Here is a 22,185-nt window from a genome sequence, read left to right as displayed (position 1 = left end):
GATCATGGCTTTTTAGCCATTTGATTTATCAAATAACTTTAAAACTTTGTTCTGATTTTGGCTGGGAAAGCCCCTTTGTTGGCCAAACACAAAATTTCCTTTTGTTTACATCAGGTTTTTTTCTCACAGAGCAGATAGCAGCAGTGCTGGATTCAACATCTAAAAGCTCTCTGGCAGGATGGGTGCTTGCACCCAGCCTGCTAAGCACTGTAGCTTTACTGTTATTCGTGTAGCTTGCTAATAAAAATAGTGATCTGGGAGAGTCATGAGCAGAGTTCTGCCTAATGGAGTCTCATTTAGACTTGTGGCTTGCTGCTTTTCGTTTGAACTTCTCAAAAGTCTTTCTTGAGTTACACTTGATAGGAATGATAAGGGTACTGCTGCACGTTCCTCAGCAAATCTGTAACACACAGGGTGTTTTTCCACTTAGATGTGTGTGTATTTACATGAAGTTGGGCCTAAGACACAGTCTTGTTTTGAGACCAGATGTGCTTTGACTTGAAGGCTCTAAGATCATTAATTTTGATTTTTGGTGCATTGTAAATGACTGTGGCTTAGGCATTGGTAAAGAGCAGCGGACACTGAAAAGAAACGAGGAAAGAAAGTCAGCAAATGTTTGTATGAATAGCTGAAAGAGGTGCTGGGGAGGATCCAGGCATTTGTATTTTGCTCTTAGCCTGCACTCTCTACTGACCATCACTCTACAAATGGCTGGGTCTTAGTGGTGTGGCAAATTGTTTCACTGCTGCTAATGCTGATATTTGTCAGTGCCTCCCATCTTGCTTCATTGAGTTTTATAATGAAGACTTAAAACTACAGCAGAGGAATAGGTCAGTGATTGCAAGGGGGTGTGTGTAGACCAACTTAAAGAAAGATGGACTAACTGCACTAGGATGTACTTCTTCCTGTTTTTGCTTTTTTTCCAGGTCTCATGATCAAGCATGGTAAGTCTTGTAAATACGAGCTAAGGAAAAAAAAAGAAAATATTTGGAAAGGGATGTTTTGGAGCAGAATGATTATGTTCTCTCAGAATGTGTTAGAAAAACATCAAAATATCAATGTAGTTGTATTTTATGTTCAAGAAATATTCTGAAGCATGCACAGGCCTAACTGATAGACTCTACACTTATGACATGTTTTACTGAGGGACTACTCAGTATCCATGCTCATACTCTTTCACTCAGTCTACATGTGGGCTTCAGCCTGATTGCATTGGTTTAACTGAGGAAAAAAAAATCTCTTTTATTGAATAAACCTGGGAAAATACACTTACATTAGATTAAGTCTTTGAAAATACCCTATGTGCTATCTAAGGCTTGAGCTAAGTATTGAGTAATTAATATATCCTGTTGTTGCAGGTGAAGATAGCCTGACACTCTCAAACCAAGAACTTTGACCAATAGTTTATTTATACTGACAAAGTTTACCTCTCTAAAATATATTATCTCTTGGCTGTTAACCCTTTAAGATAAGTACTGACTTGCCTTTGGGCCAGGACCTGAAGTGACATGCCTAATTGAGGAGCTTTTGATTAAAATGAGAGTAGTGCACCAAAATGACCAATTATGGGTTTTCAGGCAGAACGTAGCACAAGGCTGTGCCCCAGTGCCTCAGCTTAGAGAGATCCTCTGAGTAGGCAAAGTGCTGAATGCTCCTATCTCATATGAACCTTTGAGTTGGTTTCAAGGAAAATCCACCAAATTTAAGAAAAAACTCTAATTTTAAACAGTTGTACTTAGTTACTTTATGGGCTGATTTTCCTACTTGGGAGAAACTTCTTAGGACAATAGGAATTGTGCCTGTTTTGAGAATGAGTGGTTTGTGGAAAAGGGGTCATTTTCTGTTTTGGTTTGGGTTTTTTTTTTTCCCCTGTGATTTTTCACAAAATATGCGAACTCTCAGGTGAATTTAGTCACTTGGCTATGCCAAGAATTGCCTAGTGGGTTTTGCAGCTCTTCCAACAAGAGCAGGTGTGTAACCAACACTATGCAAGAGTTACTTTAGTGCAGGTGGAGGGAGATCCTCAGGGCCAATTGCTCATCAGAGCTAAAGACATGGCCCAAAGGGAATTGTGCTGTCTTCTTGTTTTAGTTCTAACGTATTCTGAGCAATCCTGTCTCCTGGAGATTTAGAAGAGCAGGAAACTGAAAGGGAATTACTTGACTTGGGAAATATCCTTCTCATGACTAAGGAAAACCACCTAGTGTTCATTACTTTTCTGTGATGAAGTACTTTTAATTCATGTCAGCCTGGTCTGTTTTTCTGCCTGCTTGTCACGTAGGAAAATAATCTGTTGCCCAATAGGTGAATCACACTTTGTGTACAGTAAACTATTACAAATGTAAGTATATTGTCAGAAATATAAATATGCAAATAACATCAAGGATCCGAATAACGTCACTACTGCTGGTTGAATTACCCAAGACTTAGTTATAAATAGTTTTATCTGTCTATTATTTTTTTTTCCCTGGAGTGTCATATGAAGTATAGGGAAACAGCAAGTCATATCCTTATATCTACTACTACTGTTTGTCTTCCAGCAAACACTGTAGCAAAAAGTAAGGAAGGAAATCTTCTCTTGTCACGATTACATAGCCATGGTCAATGTTTGATTTCAGCATGAAATTTAAGGAGAACTCTGCTCATAGCCATGTTCTGAAAGATTTTGCCAGTTCTGAGTTTGTCTGTAAAATATGTTTTTAAAAATCAAGTTATTTCTCTAAACTATGCTTCCATGGGTATCACTCAAAAGTAGGATACATTTTTTCCCACTTGGCTGGGAAATATGGCCATCTTGATTTGTGTTTGTGTCTCTCTGTAAAGGAGATAATTATTGCAGTTATTATCACTTATATTTAGCACATCTGAAAAGACGGGTACAAATTCAGAAAAAAAAAAAAAAAAGAAATAATTATACAGTTAAATGAATTATTTCTGTTCTGTGTACTTATGTGGCCTTGGCACAGCAAGCCATTTATACCCCACTACCTTGGGTCCATCTGCTTAAAGGAAATAAGAAAGAAAAAAATAAAGGCAGACAAAACCAATGAAGTAAAACACTTGAAATCTTTTCTGCCCTTGTTGGTTTCGCTGTGTAGACTGTCTAGCAGGTAAAGAACTGATCATGTACAATTTTAAGAAAGCACAGCACCTAGACAGCACAGCACCCAGAGGCTGCCTCTGGGCAAGGTTACAATGCCAGCAAGAGGAGGCCGGATACAGGATGACTCTATGTTTGCAATCCAGGGCATATAAATGTGAAAAATGCCTGCTAATGAAGCGTGCAGTACCCTGGGGAATGCAGCTCATGCAGAATAGAAGTTGTCAAGAAGGTGGTGCAATATTACCATGGTTCCTGCTTCTTTGCCTTTCCTAACAAGAATCAGATATACACGGAAGTTTTCACTACAATAAAGTTGCGAGAACTAAAAAGTAGTATCAGGTTGCTGCATCTGGCTTAGCTTTAGAAGTGGAAATATAGTAATGGGATAAATGAAAGGGCCACCCACTATAAAGTGTGGGTGACCAGTATAAGGAAAAAGCACCCCCGTTTTAATGCTTATTTATTCCAAAGGCTGTTACAAAGAAATTGCTCTCAGTCTGATGTAGTGCCAAACACAGGGGATTAAACTTTTTAATGACTTTTTGTTGACCAACATCCAAGATATCGAGGAACAAAAGAATGTTCTGTAACTCCACATAAAGAATATTATTTTCAGACAAGAAGAGAGTACTTGAAAACATAAGTTCAGAAGATAGGATAAAAGGTAGCAGGGAAGAGGATAAATGCATGTCTCAGCAGCAGAACAGTTTACTTTGAGGGTGGAGAAGAGATTTAGAGCTAATTCCATGTTAAATGTCAGAATTCAATGTAATTGCTTGCTAACGATGACTAGAATAGGACAGTGTCCATTTTGGCTGCGTTCAGAAATTGTATAGGATTGTTTTTCTTTCTTTCTTTCCACTCTCTTTTTTCTTTCATTTCCTCAGATTAGGTGGAGTTTTTTTCCCTACAAATCAGATATTTTCTGAAATCCTACTGTTCTGTCCCTTTTGTGTTATGGTCCCTAGCATTAAAGGAAGCCTTGCTTGAAAATGGAAAGGGGCCCATAAGATTGAGAAGAGGGTGTAGTCGGAGTACAGTGTCTGGAATGAAAGATGGTCCCCCAGTGACTATTGCAGACTGAAACTAAGAGCAGTCTCTACTAACTCAGGGGCTGCAGACATAAATGTAGTCTGAAGCCACCCTGTTCTTGCCTCCTGGACTGCATGTGCTCGCTCTCTCTTCTGAGAATTGGGGTCTGGGTTTGTTTGAATTAATAGTGAAGTCATTACACTATGTAAATATGTTAGTCTTCATCTGGTTTTACTCACAAGCTATTCTTGCCTTGCTGTGCTGTTCCTGTTTTCTTGTTTATGCAAAATTAACCAGGAGCATTTTAAAAGAAAAGGGGGTAAAAGGGTGAATAGTGTTGAAACCTTGATTGCTACGTTATTTACCACAGGCTGAAGTTTGGTAGGCAGTTCTAACTTAATCATATAATAAGAGTACAATGGCATTTTTAATGGAGCTTTTAGGAATCCTTTCCCTTTGTCATCTTTGGCCTTCATTGAGTAAACTGTGATAATTTGCCTTAATAGCCTAGAATTACAATTTTTCATTTTACTCTTACTGAAGAGTCAGCTGAGCAGCAGTATGAGTCTAAGCACTTCACAGAGGTTGCCTGTGCCCTCAGGGGGCTGTGACCAGGTGTTTTCCCAGGACAACTGGTTTTCTGCAGGTTCTCCCACTGCATAGGCACTGCTGACTCCTCATCCAAGCAAAACTGCTCCTAGAATGAGTCAGGATGAGAAGGTATACTCTCATACTGTAATCCTTCTTGGTGCTATGAAAAGGAAAGCCCCCAGCTGCATTATTGACTTGTCCTGTTTGTCAGTCTCACTCGTGCAGACCAATTGTAAAAACTGAAGAAATAATAACTTTTTTTGTTTCTTTCTTTTTCCTTAAAACTCATGGACTTCTGTGGCAATGCCTCTGAATCATCTGTGGTACAAGAGATTGGAAAGTGGGATCTGTTGCAGGTACCTCAGAGTTGGTTGGTTGTTCTGACATTAAAGCTGATGGAATTTTGCCATCTGATTTCCATTCTCTGTAGGTGCTTTGGCATTCTCAGCTCCCCCTGCAATGGAGCAGTCACAGCCATCATGTTGCAGAGGGACTCACGTAGAAGAGGAAAAGAGGGAAGGTGTTTGGAATATCAGATGTCAATGGTGGTTTCTGACGCAAAGAGAAAGAACTGGGGGTTGGAAGAGCCATATGAGTCAGGTGTTCCCACACAGGTGACCATCAGGGAAGGAGACAATAATGCTGGCATTCAATGGTGATGTTAGATTGTGGTCAGCAGTCTGCTGAGGTGGAGACTGCAGTTCATCCTTTTCAGACATAAGGCATCTGGCTGTCTCTCCATCTGCCACAAACTCATGCTTTCAGGGCTCTCCTTTTAAATATGAGAAGCAGAGAAAGCGCATTTTGAAAAATGGTGTCTTAAATGCTTTGAATTCTGCAATGCAATGTGTATTCTGTAAGGAATAGCAAAGAGTCATTTCCAGGGTGAGGACTGCAGATGCTGCACAAATGTTTATAACCTGAAAGCATTCTCTCTCCAGGCAGTGTAGCAGACAAAGAAGAGTTTTTGCACTGACTTCAGTACGACAGGTTTTCCCCCTCATTTTTCTAGAACTTGTGAATGTTTGAAAGCAAAGGCAGTTTACATGCTTAGTAGGAATACTACAGAAGGTAAAGCTGTCATCTCATTTTTCTTGCTCTGTATACATGCTTGCAGAGAAGGCTCCCAGTTAGAGCTCCACCTTGACAGTGTGCCATGATTTGTAGATGTTCAAACCCAGGTGTTAAGCAGTAACTCGCTGCCAGTTTCCAAGAGTGTTATTCTACACCCAACCACATCATCTATTTCCCTCTGTTTTAATGCCTGGTACTTAAGGAGCCATAGGGTCTGCTAGCTGTTTTCATCTGAAAATGAGTGGGGAAAAGGCAGAGATAAAAGGGCAAGAACAGTCTGCTGAAAAGACTGGACATAGAACAAAGTATGTGTTAACAAACCTTCATTCTTTGAGCAGCCTTTGGTGATGCATTCGAAAATGACATAAAATCAAGACTTGGAGGCTTCCTGTCGTATTGATTTAGAGCTACACTGTTGACTTCAAAGATTACCCAACATTGTTTTCATGCTCTGTTGTGCTGCTGCTGCTGCTAGTTCACCAAACAACATGAATCAGACACATTGAGACAGAGCCTGTAAGATTTGAGGTCAAACTGAATGTTCCCCAAATTTTTGTTCCACCTTCTTTAATCACCTCTTCTGTAAGGTCCCAGTTCTACAGAGCAGGAAGCCACTTTCAAAATCAAGCAGAGTAGGTGGCTCGTGATCTCTCCAAATGTTGAGGAGGAAACACTGCTATGAAATATCATGGTCACAATACCAGGTAGACAGGGAAAAGCTGAGCACCTCTGTATGTACACTGTGCATGGGGCAGGAAACATAGTTTGCTTCCTTTGAGAAAAGAGGATTCAGCAGAGTGATGCCAATATGGACCTAAGGGTGATAATTTGTGTTAAAGATGGGATAGAATTGGAAAACTCATAGCTGTGCTCCCTCAGGGACAACAATGTACATGCTGTATTCTGGAGCAAGTTTGATGCTGTTCTGTGATAAGCAATGTACATCTGTGGATATTTTGGGCATACTGTGCTGCCCCTTAAGTTACCTGTAAATGTAACTCATTTCTGGTTTTACCTGGTTTTACTGAGGTCAGCTTTCACCTCCTTCAAAGTCATTATTTTAAAATTTAGGGATGTATGGTGAGGAATTGAAGGTGAATTAAGTTCAATAAAATTTTAAGGTGGATTATTCTAAATGTGTTAAACATTTGTGTTTATACTTTCGTGCCACATGTAAAATGCACTGAATTAAGGCAAGTTAAACTGAGATAATAGTATCCTCCAGGAAATTTTGCTGATCCACTTGCATTCTTTCAGATTACCTTCCTCCATATGTCTTTCTGAAACCAAGGCCAGCTTTAAACAGACACTACCTTCTTCCAGTAGGACACAAAATGTAGGTAGTTCTGTAAGAGAAGATGTAGATTTAAAGGCTGTAGAATAGGTTGGAGTGATCTAGATAGTCTAGACCTAAAATGCTTGTTGAAATTAGTTATATGGGCTGAGAGACCCATAGGGTCACATTGAGTGAGATATCATTCAGGAAAATCTTTGGAGGTTTTTTCCTGTCTGCACTGGGAGAGTCGCTGCTAACACTGACTAGGGCTGTGTGAAATTGGGCAGCACAGCTCCCCTGTTTATTTGGAGGTGTCTGAACTCTCTTTCCACCCGATGCAGCTACACACTCCCCCTGAGCACAGCTCCCTCCAAAACTGCCTAGTGCTTGCAGAACAGGATGTTGTTTTCCATGGCATTATTGTTTGGACAAGGAAAACTTGCGAGAGGACCCCTGTGAGTCTTGCCTCAGTTGGTTCAGAGGGACCTCAGTGAGGTTTGTTTTCTGGTTGTTAAGATCTGAGTTTTCTTTGGCTCTAGCAAATCATGAGAGCTGGACTACTGCAGGTCATAGAAATGTTCTTTCCCTGGTGGTCTAGCAGTGGATTGAGAATTCCTTTGAAAAATGAATATTTATTGTTTAATAATGCAGGCTTCTGGGACCATTATCCACACAGTTTGAAGGAATGATCTTTGGAAGCTGCAATATATGTATCCATGATGTAGCACTCTGTGAATCAGACCTCATGTAACAGCAGTGTTGTGTTAAATTGAAGAGTTAAAAATAAATTATCTCTAGAAGAAAGTGCTTGTACTGAATCTAGAGGCTGAATATGACACTTTTCTCTTTAGGTCTGAGAGAGAAATGGGTCAGAGTCATATTAACAAAAACAAGGTTTGGTGAGAAAAATTGAATCATTAAGCTTGCTACGGCAACTGAAAGAAGTAAAACTGTTTCATTGCAACTACTGTTAAGTTTTTCTTTTAGGAAGGATCTGTGCCACAGCAGTCACTGAGAGTTGAGAGTTTCTGGTTTCTCAGTCTGAGACAGGATCCATGTCTGGAGCTGTCTGAGAGCACAGCATGATTTCCTCTGTGGGATAAATTAACCATGGCTTTGTGCTTGCACACAGTGAGATCCCTCGCTATCATCTATGCCTCTGCTGAGCTAAGAATAGAAAAAAGCAACATCAGCAGTGCTGTGGGAAAAATACATCACTCCAGATGGCTGCTGATAAATGCTTTTCTTGTTTGGGATTAATAATAAAATAGTAAATAATGGTAATTTCTCTTCCACATCTTAACCTATATGTCTGCTTAGCAGCTAGGAGAAAGTTAGGCTGGAGTCTGTCAAAGGTGGATTTTTCTGGATACACCTGAGAAGCTCTCAGTAAGTAGTTTAGTTGCCTTGCAGGGAAAAAGACAACCCACAAAGAGCTGGGAGTTTGCTTTGTTTGTTGGTTATTAAAAGGCTTTGAATTCCCCTCTTACCCCCTCCATTCTGCTTTATCACATTCATGTGGTGCTGGATAAAGAGCTGTTATTTCCATTGTTACTAAGGTTTGTATCCTGTGAGATCATGTTAGGATTTCTCTCAGACTTCTGAGAGAATCTTCACTCTGTCTCCAAAGAGGCAAGTAGGACAAATCCCACATGTGATGTATTCATTTAGCTCTACAGGCCACATGTTGCATACAACTGTCCCACCAATGCTGATCTGTTAAAAGCCAAAACAAATTTGAGACCCAACTCAGAATCAGGCCCAACTGGGGAGCCAAACAATGACTTGCATTCTTTGTAGTTAGTCTTGACAGCAGGCTACTTGGTTAAAGCATATGTTTGCATTTCCTAATTTATTGGCATGCTTTTAATTTGGATTACTAATTCTTCAGAGAAAGAGAAAAGAAAAAGAAAACATGGCACCCCTGTGGCTATTTCATATGTTTGCTCCATGGGGATCAAGTCCTTGCTCTGAAAGATAGTTCTGTCCTGTCCAAAGCAGGATGGGAAGGAGAGACTCTCACCATGACTGAGCCAGTTGGTTGCTTCATTGTGCCTGATGGCTTTGGAATATTAAGCAATATGCCCAAGACTAAAGGCAAACAAGCTCTTTTGTTCATCTCTCAAGTGGAGGTTGGAAACTCTGTCCTCTTGCCTATAGTTCAGGACAGTTTTGATCATGTAGCCAGCATACTGGCTACAGAGAGTTCAGCTTCCATCTCCTTCACAGTCATTATTTTAAAATGTACAGAAGAGTGATTAATTGAAATGGAGAAAATAACTTTTTTTCCTTAAGTAACAAGTGAATAATAAACTGAGTTGCAGTACCAATTCATTTGTGGCAACCAGTCTCACAGACATTGTATGAATATAAAAGGTTGTGTAGATGTGATATAGAAGAGATTTTGACAGCAGATGTCTCTAGTATGTGGTAGCACAGCCTAGTGGCACAGGTATTTGCACAGGATATTAGTAAATAGGGATAATATGCGCACAACTGAATAAAAGCTTAAATTAGTTTTCTGACATATGGGAACCAGGGAGGCAAGGCCATTCCTGGGTTAATATATATGTCCATTTCCTTTAGTCCCTTGTCTCACCTTTGCAATATAGCTACTGCCTCATTGCCAAGTGAGAGAGGATGATGAAGGACAGAGTGGTAGCTCTGGAGAGCTCTCACTTCCTGGCTATACAACTGGTTGTAGCTTTTCTCCTCTTCCACTCAGTCCCCACTATAATCAGGAAATTATTGTATGGACCAAATCTGGCAGGGTATGCAGAATAATACATGCAGTGGTACTGTCATTTCTGTGGTACATGAAATTCATCTGTCTCACTGAGTGCTGCTTGGCATCTGCAGTGAAAGGCTAATGGACAATCTCCATGCTGTTTCTTCTGCTGGGAGGGATAGTAGCCATGATTTTCTGCCAGGACTGTCTCTGCACTTGGATTTTATGATGTGTTTTTTAAAAAAAGTTAATTGCTTCTGGGGGAATCACTACTGATATCTTTTCCATCAAAACACCTATTTGGGCACAGCTCCTGTCAGCATTGAAGGCAGGTCTGAAGCCAGCAGTGTCTCAACTGCTTGTGCTGGGTAAGTGATGACACAGTCTAGGTAAAAATGCCAGTGACTCTTCCTGCCTTTCACTGACTTGTGATTACCTAGTACGGTGTGGGGTAGTTCAGCATAAAAACAAATGAAACATCCTAATACGAGCAGATGAGAGCCTGGTGATTAAGACACTGGCTGGGAATATGCTCTTCAAATATTTGCTGGAGGCCATGCTGAAATTCGAGACCTTATCTCCCAAAGCTCAATAAAGTATGTTTGCCATCAGTCTTCTCACCCTTCAGCACATTACAGCGTCTGTCTTACTCTTCCCCCTGGAGTGCTTCTCCATTACGTTTTAAAGTGCCAGACAGAGAGACTCAAACTGTTTGACTTCTTAGCACAACAGTCTCACCACTTAATATTGCTACAGCTTGCAGTGAAACTCTGTGGTACCTATAAAATATATGTGATAGCAAATGACTCCAGCAAAAATATCAAGAAAGTGTCATTGCACTGAGAAAAGGGGCTAAGAGCTCCTCTGCCAGAAGGAGAAAGACAAAGGTAAGCATAAACCTCACTGCTGCATGATTCTCAGATCGTGGGAATGACATTACCCACTTAACCATAAAATGTAGACAATCAGTTCCTTACACCGCCTTCTTGGGAAGTTAATATAAAAAGGAAGATCTTAGTGCTTGGAAGGACTTGTTCAACTATAAAAATACCCAACTTTTGTCCTCTATCCTCTGCATAAATTTCCTTGAGTATTTCTATCATGCATTCATGAAATTTTGAATATAAATTCAGAAGGGAAGGAATATTGTCTCTCCCCAAGAGAAAAGTTTAACATCTCAGTATTGTTGTGACCTGACTGGTAAGGGTTAGTCTTGGTGGACTGATGCAGGTGACATTTTGGCGCAGCACAAGCAACACCCATTTCAACATCTAGCCTGAATCCTCCAACATTGCAAAAATCCCTTTGCTGTACAGTTTTGGACAAGTAATCAACAGTATCTTTTATACAGGGACACAAAGCTAATTGGAATGGCTTAGGAAAAACCATGTCAGTAAACAATGCTCTTAATCAGACAACACATTCTGAAAATGTGACTCATTATCACAGAGGACATCTAGTTCATGTCATGCTACGGGTGACTTGATTGCCTGCAAGCAGGATAAAAAAATAAGATTGTTTAAATGCAACTTCAGAGAGTGCTACGTATTTTATCTCAGTTTCATCTGGTTTCCCATGCTATCAAAGCTGTGTTTAGTGGATGGAGATTTACAACCAGAAAATGATATGTGTAGCTGAAGAATGTGAAGGGATGATGTGCCTTATAGAATTAGTTATCATTGCTGGGGAAGTAGAACTGGTTTACAGCTTGCTTCTTCCCTCTCCATCTGGGACTGATCTGTGTCTTTGTGTTGTATATAGGAAATGTTCTCTTCAATTCTCTGAACGTAAAGACTCTGTTTCAGGCACTGTGGTGCAGGAGATTTTGGAAACCTTGACTTTTACATAGATAATAGTTAACATGCAGGTTTTTACAAGTATGTTTTCTTTACCCTGTATTTTAAAGAAGTATACCTAGATTGACTCAACTGACAATAAAGGAATAATTATGGATGCATTTCCCTCCTGCTAGCCAAGGCTAAGTACGCAATATGTTATTTTATTTTTCTGTTTCTATAATGAATGCTACACAGCAATAGGAATTACTCTGCTGAGAGCAGGAGTTATTTCTATTCTAATGAATGTCTAGTGACTAGGAAACAGATACAAGGCTATAGAGGTATTTTTGTTTCAAGGTCCTGTGATTGATAGCCAGGCTATAAATGAATAGTGATTTTGGCAGACCAAAATAGTTGGTGGCAGCAGGCATTTGCAAGAGGGTTTCTTGTATGGCTGGCTGGTAGCTGGTCTTTTGAGTGGACCTATTAGTTATTATCTAAGCTACATGTAACAGACATTTTTTGATGTGCTGCAGTCATTTGCCTTAGGTAGGTCAGTTTTGGCTTATTGTAATTCAGAAGTATAATTTTTATTTAGGAATGGGCTCTAGATTGGGAAGAAAGGCTGGGTTCTGTTGATTTTCCTAGCAATTTTTGAAGTTGTCTTTTGTTACTTTCACCATTCTCAAGGACAGAGCGTAGAACTGACAATTAGATGCATATCTTAAAATATCTTTTTCATGTCACTCAGCTTAAAAGCCAAAAGTAAAACAATCACTAGATATGGTATGTGAGAGCATTCATTAGCACCATTCAGGATCAGGGAAGTCTTTTTTTTTAAGAAGCAATTTGAGGAACCAAAATAAAACTGCAAGTAGGCTTCTTGCTGACAAGTTGCAGGTGTATGCCACATGCCCATATTGGAAAAAAGATGCGGTTGTGAAGGTCTTGATGACAGACAAGGGTCTAAAATGCCTTCATCTCCAGATTTTAGCCAGTCCATCTGTTTTTGATTTGCGTTTCCTCCAGCTAGCAGAGTTAGTATTTTCCAAACTCAGTCTAACCATGCACAAATCTATATAAAATCACTTTATTTTTGCATTGTAAGATCCATAAGTTAGTAAGGTACAATTTACATAAGGAAAGTCTTACTTTTATGGTAACTATCTAATAAATTTTAAGTCAGTTTTATTTATTAGTTTTGGAAAAATGAGGGACAGGAGTGATGAGATTGAGGAAAGAACACTTTAGCTCCACTTAGAATAAGTAGAATCTGCTTATGCCTTAAGAGTACCAAAAAGGTATTTCTATTTGTCTTTTATTGGTACTTCTAGCTTAAATGATCTGGCCTTCTTTGATTTCATATTCTTGAGGAAATGTCCATTCTTAAGGCTAAAATCCTTCCACATAGTTCAGATTACTCCAAACAGCTGCACCCTGGAAAAATTCTCAAAGGCACATATTCAGAGGACAGAAGTAATGATGCAACAGCACTTGGGAAATACCCAGCCAGCACTTTTGGTACTGTAAACTAAATTTTGACAAACAACTAATGAAGTCACATGAGAAATGGCATAGTTTCCCCTCCCACTACTGACATGAGAGAAATTAGGTTTTCTTTGGACACCTCTTGTTTCTTATGTGATTCTCAACAGAATCACATGAAAATAGGTAAACAAGAGTTTCTTCACCTAAAGAAACAACTTTCAAAATGTATTCTTAAAGACCTTGAAGTTTTTCTTTTCTGAGAGAAATATATGTTTTGATTTCAAAAATGATTACAGAAAAGTAATCATGCTACACTGGAAATTAGTCAGTTGAGCTTTTTTTAGGGGGGGGGTGAACAATTAATTGAAAAATCATTTTGAAAAACAATAGTTTTATTTACTTGAAATACTGGAGAAAATTAGTTGCGGAAATGTAAACGTAATTTTTCAGGAAGTGCACAAAATTTATTGTCATTTTTTTATTTAAACAAATGCTTCAAGAATAATTTTGAGGAATGGGAAAAAAATCTGTAATTAATTTTACAGGCAGTAAAATTAGATTGAAACAGATAGCATAGTTGTAGCTGTGTGGGAGTCAGCAGAAAGCATCCTGGAATGTGGCAGTGTGTATCATTGTGTCTCTTTCATGAATCTTCTCTTTTCCTTTTTTAGGAACAAAGTTTTCTTTATCTTTATGGGAGAATGCAGTGCTTTTGCTTTTGCTTTTTCCTTTTTAAAGTCTGTTTTCCTGTGAGGTAATGCTGGTTTTGATGAATAGAGAAGAATTGTATACCCATGTATCTGCTTGTAGGGAATTAAACATGCAAGATATTTTGTGCTCTGTAATACATTCCATGGTGCATACCATAGGGTGTTGTTTAGCAGGTGGCAAGTATAAGGAGTATAGTGAGACTAGAAGGGAATGAAAGGTTATCAAAGTGAAATGCTGGCCAGTGACATTTGGTCACTTCCAAGGAGTCCCACTGGTGTGGGCCAGGGATGAGTGGTGCAGTTACAGACATTTGAATAAGTGTGATGCAGATACTCATGGTGACAACACTGAGCTTATTGATAATAAAAACCAGTGTGTTTGACATCTGCCAAAGGAAGAATACCTCCTCAGAGTTTAAAATTAAATGCTACCTTTTGGAGGATGTGTTTCAGTACTGTTACTGGCTTTCATGGCTGTATTGATTGTTCATTGTGGAGTTTTAAGCTCTTGCCTATGAATCATATCCCTGAATCCACAAAAATATGAATTCTCTTGTGCCCATATACATTTGAAGTAAGGAAAGATGAAACCATGAGCAAGCTTCTCTTATTCTTTATGGAATGACCAGCAGTTGTGTGGGCTTAAAGATTGCTGTGTGGCTGCAGTGGAGCACCCCTAGTTGCATCTCCTAGCCCCGTGAATTGTTACCTCAGCTACTGTTTTATTTTGGAGGTTTCAGCGGCAGTTTGTTTTCTTGTTTTTTGTTTGTTTGCTCATTTTGTTTTTTGTTTTTCTAACAGGCTGCATCCATTCCTTGTGCAAAGGCGTGCCTCACTGTAGACCTTTCTGTTCCCCTCCAGGCCTATCCCTGCAGTAACGACAAGGAGTGCGAGGTGGGGCGGTACTGCCACAGCCCTCACCAAGCCACGTCCGCGTGCATGGTGTGCCGCAGGAAGAAGAAGCGCTGCCACCGGGACGGGATGTGCTGCCCCGGGAACCGCTGCAACAACGGTACGGCTGCCAGCCCTGGGCTTTCCTGCACAAAATCAGCCTTCTTGACACCATCTGTTGCTATGAGTGCTCCCAGCAACAGTATCTTTTCCTGGGTGGTAGATTTTCTTTTTCTAAGCCAAGAAAACTTAATTGTCTGCTTTGTTCCACTCTGCCTAATTTTTTTAATAGTACAGGGCTCAGGTACTACCAGTCTTTTCTTATATTTTGTGATGGAGAAACACAAAATGCTGCCTAAAATCACAGCTCTACATTCAGTGTGCTTTGATTCCCTGGAAGACTGCACAGAAGTCATATTGTAAGGAAGCAAAGGAGACTTAATGAATCCTGAATCTACTCTCCCTGGGGAGAGTTATAACTGTGCTGATTGCATTTCCATGGAGACTGGAGAGAGATGTCTGTAAGAAGCTCTCCAGGGGCTCAGACCATCAAGCCAGAGTGACAGAGAGACTTTCGGACAGTGAGCGAAGCAGATCTGTGGTGAGCCTAAGTGCCAGGAACCAGAGATGAACATGTGATTACAGCTGAGCTTCACTGAGGCCAAACCCCGGTGCTTTCATCATCCTGACCTGGTCGGGGCATGTCTCTCAGCTGCTTTTCCTCTTATTCAAATCTTTGAGTGGCTGTCTTTTCCTTGCAGGTATTTGCATACCAGTGACTGAAAGCATCCTTACTCCTCACATCCCTGCTCTAGAAGGGCCACGCAACAAGAAGAACGGTCATTATGCAAGCAAGGATTTGGGATGGCACAACCTGGGGAGGTCCCGATCCAAGCTGTCACACATAAAGGGTAAGATCACATTTGGACTGGACTGCTCTGTTCGTCAGGCCATGAATCATGTTATTGGTGTTAAGATACAGCAGTGGAAACCAGAGATAGGCAGTAATTTCACAGGGAGTGAATGTCTATTGTGAGAGATCACAGCATGACTCAGAAAGTGATGTAATGTCAACCGACAGTTCCTGTGATTGAAACAGCATCTGCTTTCTTCTCTGTATCAGATGTGGACTGACAATCATGTTATCAGTTGTGCAAGACTGCAGACATCCTCCTCTTGTAGCAGCCATATAATTGAACACTTGTAATTCTGCTTACAATCCTGCAGCTGAATTTCTCCTTACTAAGTCATATGGCAGGTCTCATGAATTACACCCTTGAATCTTCCTAATTAATATTTTCTTTTGTGTTTGCATCCTTCCAATAGCCACAGGTGGAAATATCACCTATCCTTTTTCTCAGTTCCATTTGCATAAGTCTGCACTGAATCTGTAGTTTCACATTTTTCCATGAGATAAAGTAATTTGGTTTCTCTTTTTAGGACATGAAGGCGATCCCTGCCTACGGTCATCAGACTGCATTGAGGGACACTGCTGTGCTCGCCACTTCTGGACCAAAATTTGCAAGCCTGTGTTGCATCAGGGAGAGGTGTGCACCAAACAGCGCAAAAAAGGCTCCCATGGACTGGAGATTTTCCAACGATGTGACTGTGCCAAGGGTTTGTCTTGTAAAGTATGGAAAGATGCGACCTCCTCTTCTAAATCAAGACTTCATGTGTGCCAGAAGATCTGAATGAGGATTGGGAAGATAGTATTGAGTGACTGTGGCTTTATGTGTTTATGCATTATGGCATGGTGGTAAAAGGGGACTGCAAATGAAAGTGGAGTGGCTAAATTAACAGTTAGAGTATGAGTAGAAGTCACACCAAATGCATTTCTTTTTGAGCTGGTGGCAAACACAAGTGTAGCTGGAGTTCACCTACCGCGCGGTTCTCCTGTAAATAATTCTCCAGTTTGTGGGAAATGCTACTATGCAAACAAGTAGAGTGGAAATGAATGTCACTTACCTCACTGTGTTGTCCCACGATGTTTCAGGGGTTCAGTGGGTCTACAGTGGGTCTACAGCGTGGTAAGGATTTTCTACAGAAATTGTATACCTTGTACACCTATAGGAAGCAGTGCATGCCAGGGAGACTTATCTGTCAACACATTATTGGCCACATTGCAGGTGTGAGAAATGGAAATAAAGTTACTGTGAATGTCCACATGCCCTCGTTATTCAGGGCTGACATTCAGCAAGGAAGCACTCCTGCAGGACAAGAGTGCTATGTTTTCCAGGCCCTTATGAAGAAGGTGAAAACTGGCCATCTCAAAATTTCAAGAGAGCAGCAGTTTACCTAAGAGGAGGCATTTAAACAGGGTTTTGTTTCCTATACATGGGTAAATTGAAATGCTTTATGTAGTTCAATGTCATAGTAAGGCACTTAATTACTTGTATTTTTCTCAGTTTACTGCTAACATGCGTTGGGTTGAACAGATGAAGCAAATATGTGTGCATGCTGAATCCAGAATTATATACAGGCAGTTCCTCATTAGTCCTAATTATACTTTCCTTGCCTAAGCATTCTTGCATTATAGACATTTCCAAAAGAAATAGCAGTGTTGAAGTGCTTAACATGAAGAACTTTGAAATTTTTTCTCTGTTGCTGTTATAACATGTTCAACTAACATTTGTGGAGGTGTTTTGAGCATAGTGCTACAAACTCAATTTTTGTATCTTATGGCACTTTGCAGCAGTATAATGGATTTGTTCTCGAGACAACAGAGGAAAAGGAGTTGGGTCCTGTGAGCATCTCCTCTCCTGCAGAAGAGGATGTAAGAAGATGGCATGACCACAAATGACTTGTTAAACATTATGTGATGTCACAGCATACCAGCCTCCAGCATGTATTCAGCCTGAAACTGATGTGCTCTCACTCTGGAGTGTTCTGCCAGGAATGACAGAAATATGTAGACTGTGGAAACAGCTGCCAACCCTACGTTGTTTGTGTACTGGTTAAAAAAGAACAGCCTCTCTCCTGTGACTTGTCTCCTAGGTCTTTTCAAACTTTTAAAATTTTACTTATTTTCAAATATTACTTCGTATAAACTTTGGTAAAGAGACTGATATTACTTTAAAGAAGTCTGATTCTATAATTGACCTACTGTTAAGTTGTAATTACCCATTTTTAATTACCCATTTCATGTTCTATGGTACAAAGATAAAAAGATACTTTTCTGTTTATTCAGTTCTGCACTACATGGGTAGGCCAGTCTGTAGTTTAACTTTGAAGATCACATTACCATTATCTGACACATTTTTCCACCAGTGGGATGCCTTAAAGCTTTAGCTTAGCTACACCACTTGACTCAGCCTTCCTAATTAGGACACAGACCTCAGCTTCACTGCCCTTATCTTTCGTAAGAGTCTAAAGCACAAGAGTATTTCACACTCCTCCTCCCTACTGGAAACAACTCTTCTTACTCCAGCATTTTCCAACATCACTGAAACAGGAATAAGGCTCAGAAATTGCAAAATACTAAAAAAGTCCAGGAACCAATTTTACAAGTTTTATTTACACTGACACAGCACATACTCAGAAGAGGAACTCAAGCACTCTCATTGCTCAAGTGCTCACTACACATAAGAAAAAATGAGCAGGGGAGTTGCAGAAATGGGGTCCCAGCATTTTTAGCTCTTCTTATTGGCCTACCCCCCCATTTTGCTCTTGCAAAACACAGTTATTTGGGATAATTTATTTACAGGAAATGTTTAATGAGATGTATTTTCTTATAGAGATATTTCTTACACAAAGCTTTTTAGCAAATATATTTGCAGCCTGTTGAATTTAATGTAGAAAAATGTATAATAAGATTAAATATATTAAATTTCTTTTCACATTACTCCCCAAGTATCTTACCCATATTTTTTTCCTCACCTGCTGCTTAAGAAGAATAGTTCTTTACAGAAAGACATGCAAATCATTTGAAAAAAACCAATCGTGTCTCTTAGCTATGCAAGTAAAAACATCTGATTGTACTTGTGTCTGTGTGTAGGCTGAGTTCTGGTAAAGAACATGAAAGTCATCTTGAAATCCCCATACATCATTTCCACAAAACTGGTTTAAGTGACAGCTACCTGTATGCTTCTCTTGGGTTGGTTTAACCCTAAACACTCAAGAATGCATCTTGAAAATAATGCACCTGGTTGTGTCATGTAAAATCAAGCAGGTTAAGTGGGAAAGGTATCCAGACACATTTCCTGGATAGCGATACATACCAGAGGGACTCATGCTGGATAAAGGTGGTATTCAAATTACACAGCATTTGTTAGAGGCTACAGCATGCAAATGCACTCCTGCAAAATCTATAACTTGCAATTCTGAAATAGCAACTCACAGCATTCAGCTCTAATAACATGAAACAATCCATGTGACACAACTGCGAATACCGTTAATAAAACCAGCCAAGTTTTGATCCCAGGAAAACTCCTGCAGAGCACAATAAATATTGCAAAATAATGCCTGTGCTTATTGAGCAATGGTCTTGATATCCTTGTTACATGTTTCTGGTAACCCTTTTCTGCTACAGATGTACATTTGAGGATGGAATGGTCTCCAAATCACACAAGTGATCGTATAAAATGAAAAAGTTTACCTACTGTCATTTGCAGTATTTGGTTGGTAGGCCTTTGAAAATTCCAAAACTTTTGACATCAACTTAATGAAGTTGTGAGCATTTTCAGAGCCCAGTGACTTCAGGAAAGACTGCCAAAGCCTTCAGAGTTTTAATCTGGGAACAAAAACAATAGGCACAGGCAGTTCCTTGCGCACCACAAATGCTGCGCCACATAGCTGAATAGAGTAGCGTGCAAGCAGTTTCTAAAGACTGAACTTTGGTTGTTTAGAAGACAGTCAGTCAATGTTTTGTGGAAATATACATCAGTTTGAGAATAAAAGAACAGCTACATTTTGGGATAATTGCTCTCACTCACTGTGTCACTCATCATGGGAATTAAGAATGAGTTTGGTTTAGTAACGTTTCAGAAATCTGCTGTCATGACACAAGTACACAAGATGTTATTGCTGAACAATTCAAATAATTTTCCTATTAGCCTAGAATAGCCACAGCAATGCAACATCTCTTTGGAAATGCTTACCAACTTTCCTAAAAATAATGGATTTCTACTTTGTAACTACATATATTTGATTTACAGTATAAATATGGGTGTGTATCTATTACTGTACTATTTGCTTTGTCTCATTTTTTTTGCAACCTATATTATTTATGATTTTAAACATTTTTAATGAAAACAATTAAAATGATTTATCTGCTTCTATAACAACACTTTCAACTGGTTACATCCAGCATCTGCCACCTAAACCAGAATTCACTGAAATTTAAGCCATCTTCTTCATATTCTGACTTTCCAGCTCATTGTCTCAGCAACAGCAAAAAAAGCCCTCACCAAACACCCTAAAAGATCTTGGGCAGAGGCTGAGAAGAGACATTCCTAAACTATTGCTTTCCTCTCTGCTTTTACTTTGAAGCTCTGCATCATCACCTCCACTAGCAAAAGTAAGTGCTATCAAAGAAAATTTGTATTTTTCATCCTTTCCAGTTTGCTTTCGTTCTAGGAAAGAGGAGATCCTGAAGGTCAAAACCAGCAGAAACTCATAACAGAGACTCTAAGCTCAGGATTTTAAGAGTTTTGAGACCTATCCTCTAACTTTCAAAAATTTAATTGTTAGAGAATTATGTAATATCAAGACCGCATTTATAAAAAATAAAGAAACCTTGTTCTTTGGGTTGTCAGTCACATGTTCTGAAAATAACTGCCCAAAGTGGTGGAGTAAAAACAAACACTTCCTCCTCACCCAGGCAACCTTACCTGTAGTCCCTGACAAAGGGAGAACGGTTGTTTTGGATTTCTTTTGCTCTGGGCACAGTGTACACAAAGGAATCATTAATTTTGTTTTATAATAAAATTATGGTTTCTTACCTTGCTTACCGGTCTGAGGTATGATATCTTACTTTTGCTGCATGAGACAGGAGTGAAGAAAGAGTCAGTTTCAAGTTCTGTGCTCCCTCATTTAAATCCCAGTGTTTCACTGAGATGAACAAAGACTTTCAGCTCAAGTGCCTTGTCAGCTAATACAGTTTTTCACATGCTCACCACTACTAAAGAAGGCTTACAGTACAACACACATCCTGTATCCATTCTTGCCATTTGTTCAACTTTGCCTGGCTGCTCTGAGTTACTGAGAAGCCCCAGATGTCTGCTGCATGCCCCTCTCACTGCTCTGCCAGCTTTGCACAGCCCTGCTTGTGGCAGAAATGTGGGAGGTGAGGGGAAAGCACCGAAAAAGCTGGAGGTGTCAAGGGTGGGAGCCAGCCCAAAGCTTGAAACGGTGGGGACAGGGGGCAAGCTGCCTCAAAAAGGGGTTAGATGCTATTGCAAACACTGTGAACATTAATGGTATCCCACACAATAATTAAGAGCAAGGCAAAGGCAAGTGCCCTCTCCTTGTTCCTGAGCCACAACCCCACAGTACTGACCCAAAGGGGGGAAGCATGTTTTAGTGACTCGGGTCCTTCAAAAGCTGAAGTGTTGACCCTATTTCCCCTGGGAGTAGTGTGCCTCTCACCTTAGTCCTCTGTGTGTCCAAATTGCAGTAATTCCAGAGGCTTTGGTTTCAGGCACATTGTTTGGATAACATTGCTATAGCTCAGAGCCTGCCCCTGCAGAGGGATCCCACTGAAAGTCTTTGCAGAAGGAATGAAGAGGCAAAAGCAGGAGACAACTGCTCTTTACAGAGCTCCAGCTGGTCCTGGAGCTGTTATTTTGGCCACCACTGATGGGACTGACCCAGATGGATGTATAGCATTGGATAGAGCTCGTTGCAAATTTGTTTGTTCTGGCAGCTCCCTGAGTTTTTTTTGGAATTTCTTATTGTTATAGCATGAGTGTCAATTACTTATTTACAGATGTCTGGTACCAATAAACTCTGCTTTTTGCAGTACCAGCTTGCAGCTTGATTTAAGAAGTGGTTTGCTGCCTGCCAGCTTCCTGAAGCAGAGGAAATAATCTTTTAGAGGAAACTAAGATTTGAATAAGCACAGGGGTGGGTTTTGTTAAAATTTTTTTCTTTGTTTTTTTTCCTTGTTAGGAAAAAAAAATAGAAATAAAGAATAAAACACCATTAACACACAAAGATTTCTTGACACAAGTAGTAGTTTTAGAGTCTTTGGCAAAGCTTGTACTGTAATTCTCCACTGCTGTTATCAAAGTTGGCTGAAGAGCAGTTAACAAATCAGAAATGTATACCAGTGTGGTTGCTATGGGATGGTTGTTCCAGTTTTCTATTCCTCATAAGCTAGTTATTTCTGAGAATACCTTATTCAGCAATATTCACTCAAACTTACAAACTTTTTTTTTAAATCAAGTATTAAACATTCAATTATTCAGTACAATTTTAATTGCAGGTCTCACAAGTATTGTTTTCTTCCTTAGTGAAGGTAATTTTTAATGGAGCCATCAAAGTATATAGATACATTGAAAGTACTGAATGACACA

General features: G+C 39.8%; 1 protein-coding gene across 2 annotated transcripts in view; it reads left to right on the top strand.

Annotated features, from left to right (window-relative positions):
• The window catches only part of DKK2 (dickkopf WNT signaling pathway inhibitor 2), a 72,888-nt gene extending 52,327 nt beyond the window's left edge, over positions 1-20,561 (top strand). For both annotated transcript variants that reach the window (XM_058025252.1, XM_058025251.1), the window contains 3 exons: positions 14,642-14,792; positions 15,433-15,582; positions 16,112-20,561. In XM_058025252.1, the coding sequence (XP_057881235.1) occupies positions 14,642-14,792; positions 15,433-15,582; positions 16,112-16,362 (552 nt within the window). In that variant the 3' untranslated portion in view covers positions 16,363-20,561. The remainder of the gene's footprint in view (positions 1-14,641; positions 14,793-15,432; positions 15,583-16,111) is intronic.
• Positions 20,562-22,185: the final 1,624 nt, after the last annotated feature.

The sequence above is a fragment of the Melospiza georgiana genome, chromosome 5 (genome assembly GCF_028018845.1).
Source record: "Melospiza georgiana isolate bMelGeo1 chromosome 5, bMelGeo1.pri, whole genome shotgun sequence".
Taxonomy (NCBI): Eukaryota; Metazoa; Chordata; class Aves; order Passeriformes; family Passerellidae; genus Melospiza; species Melospiza georgiana.
This window is presented reverse-complemented; position numbering and strand designations above follow the sequence as displayed.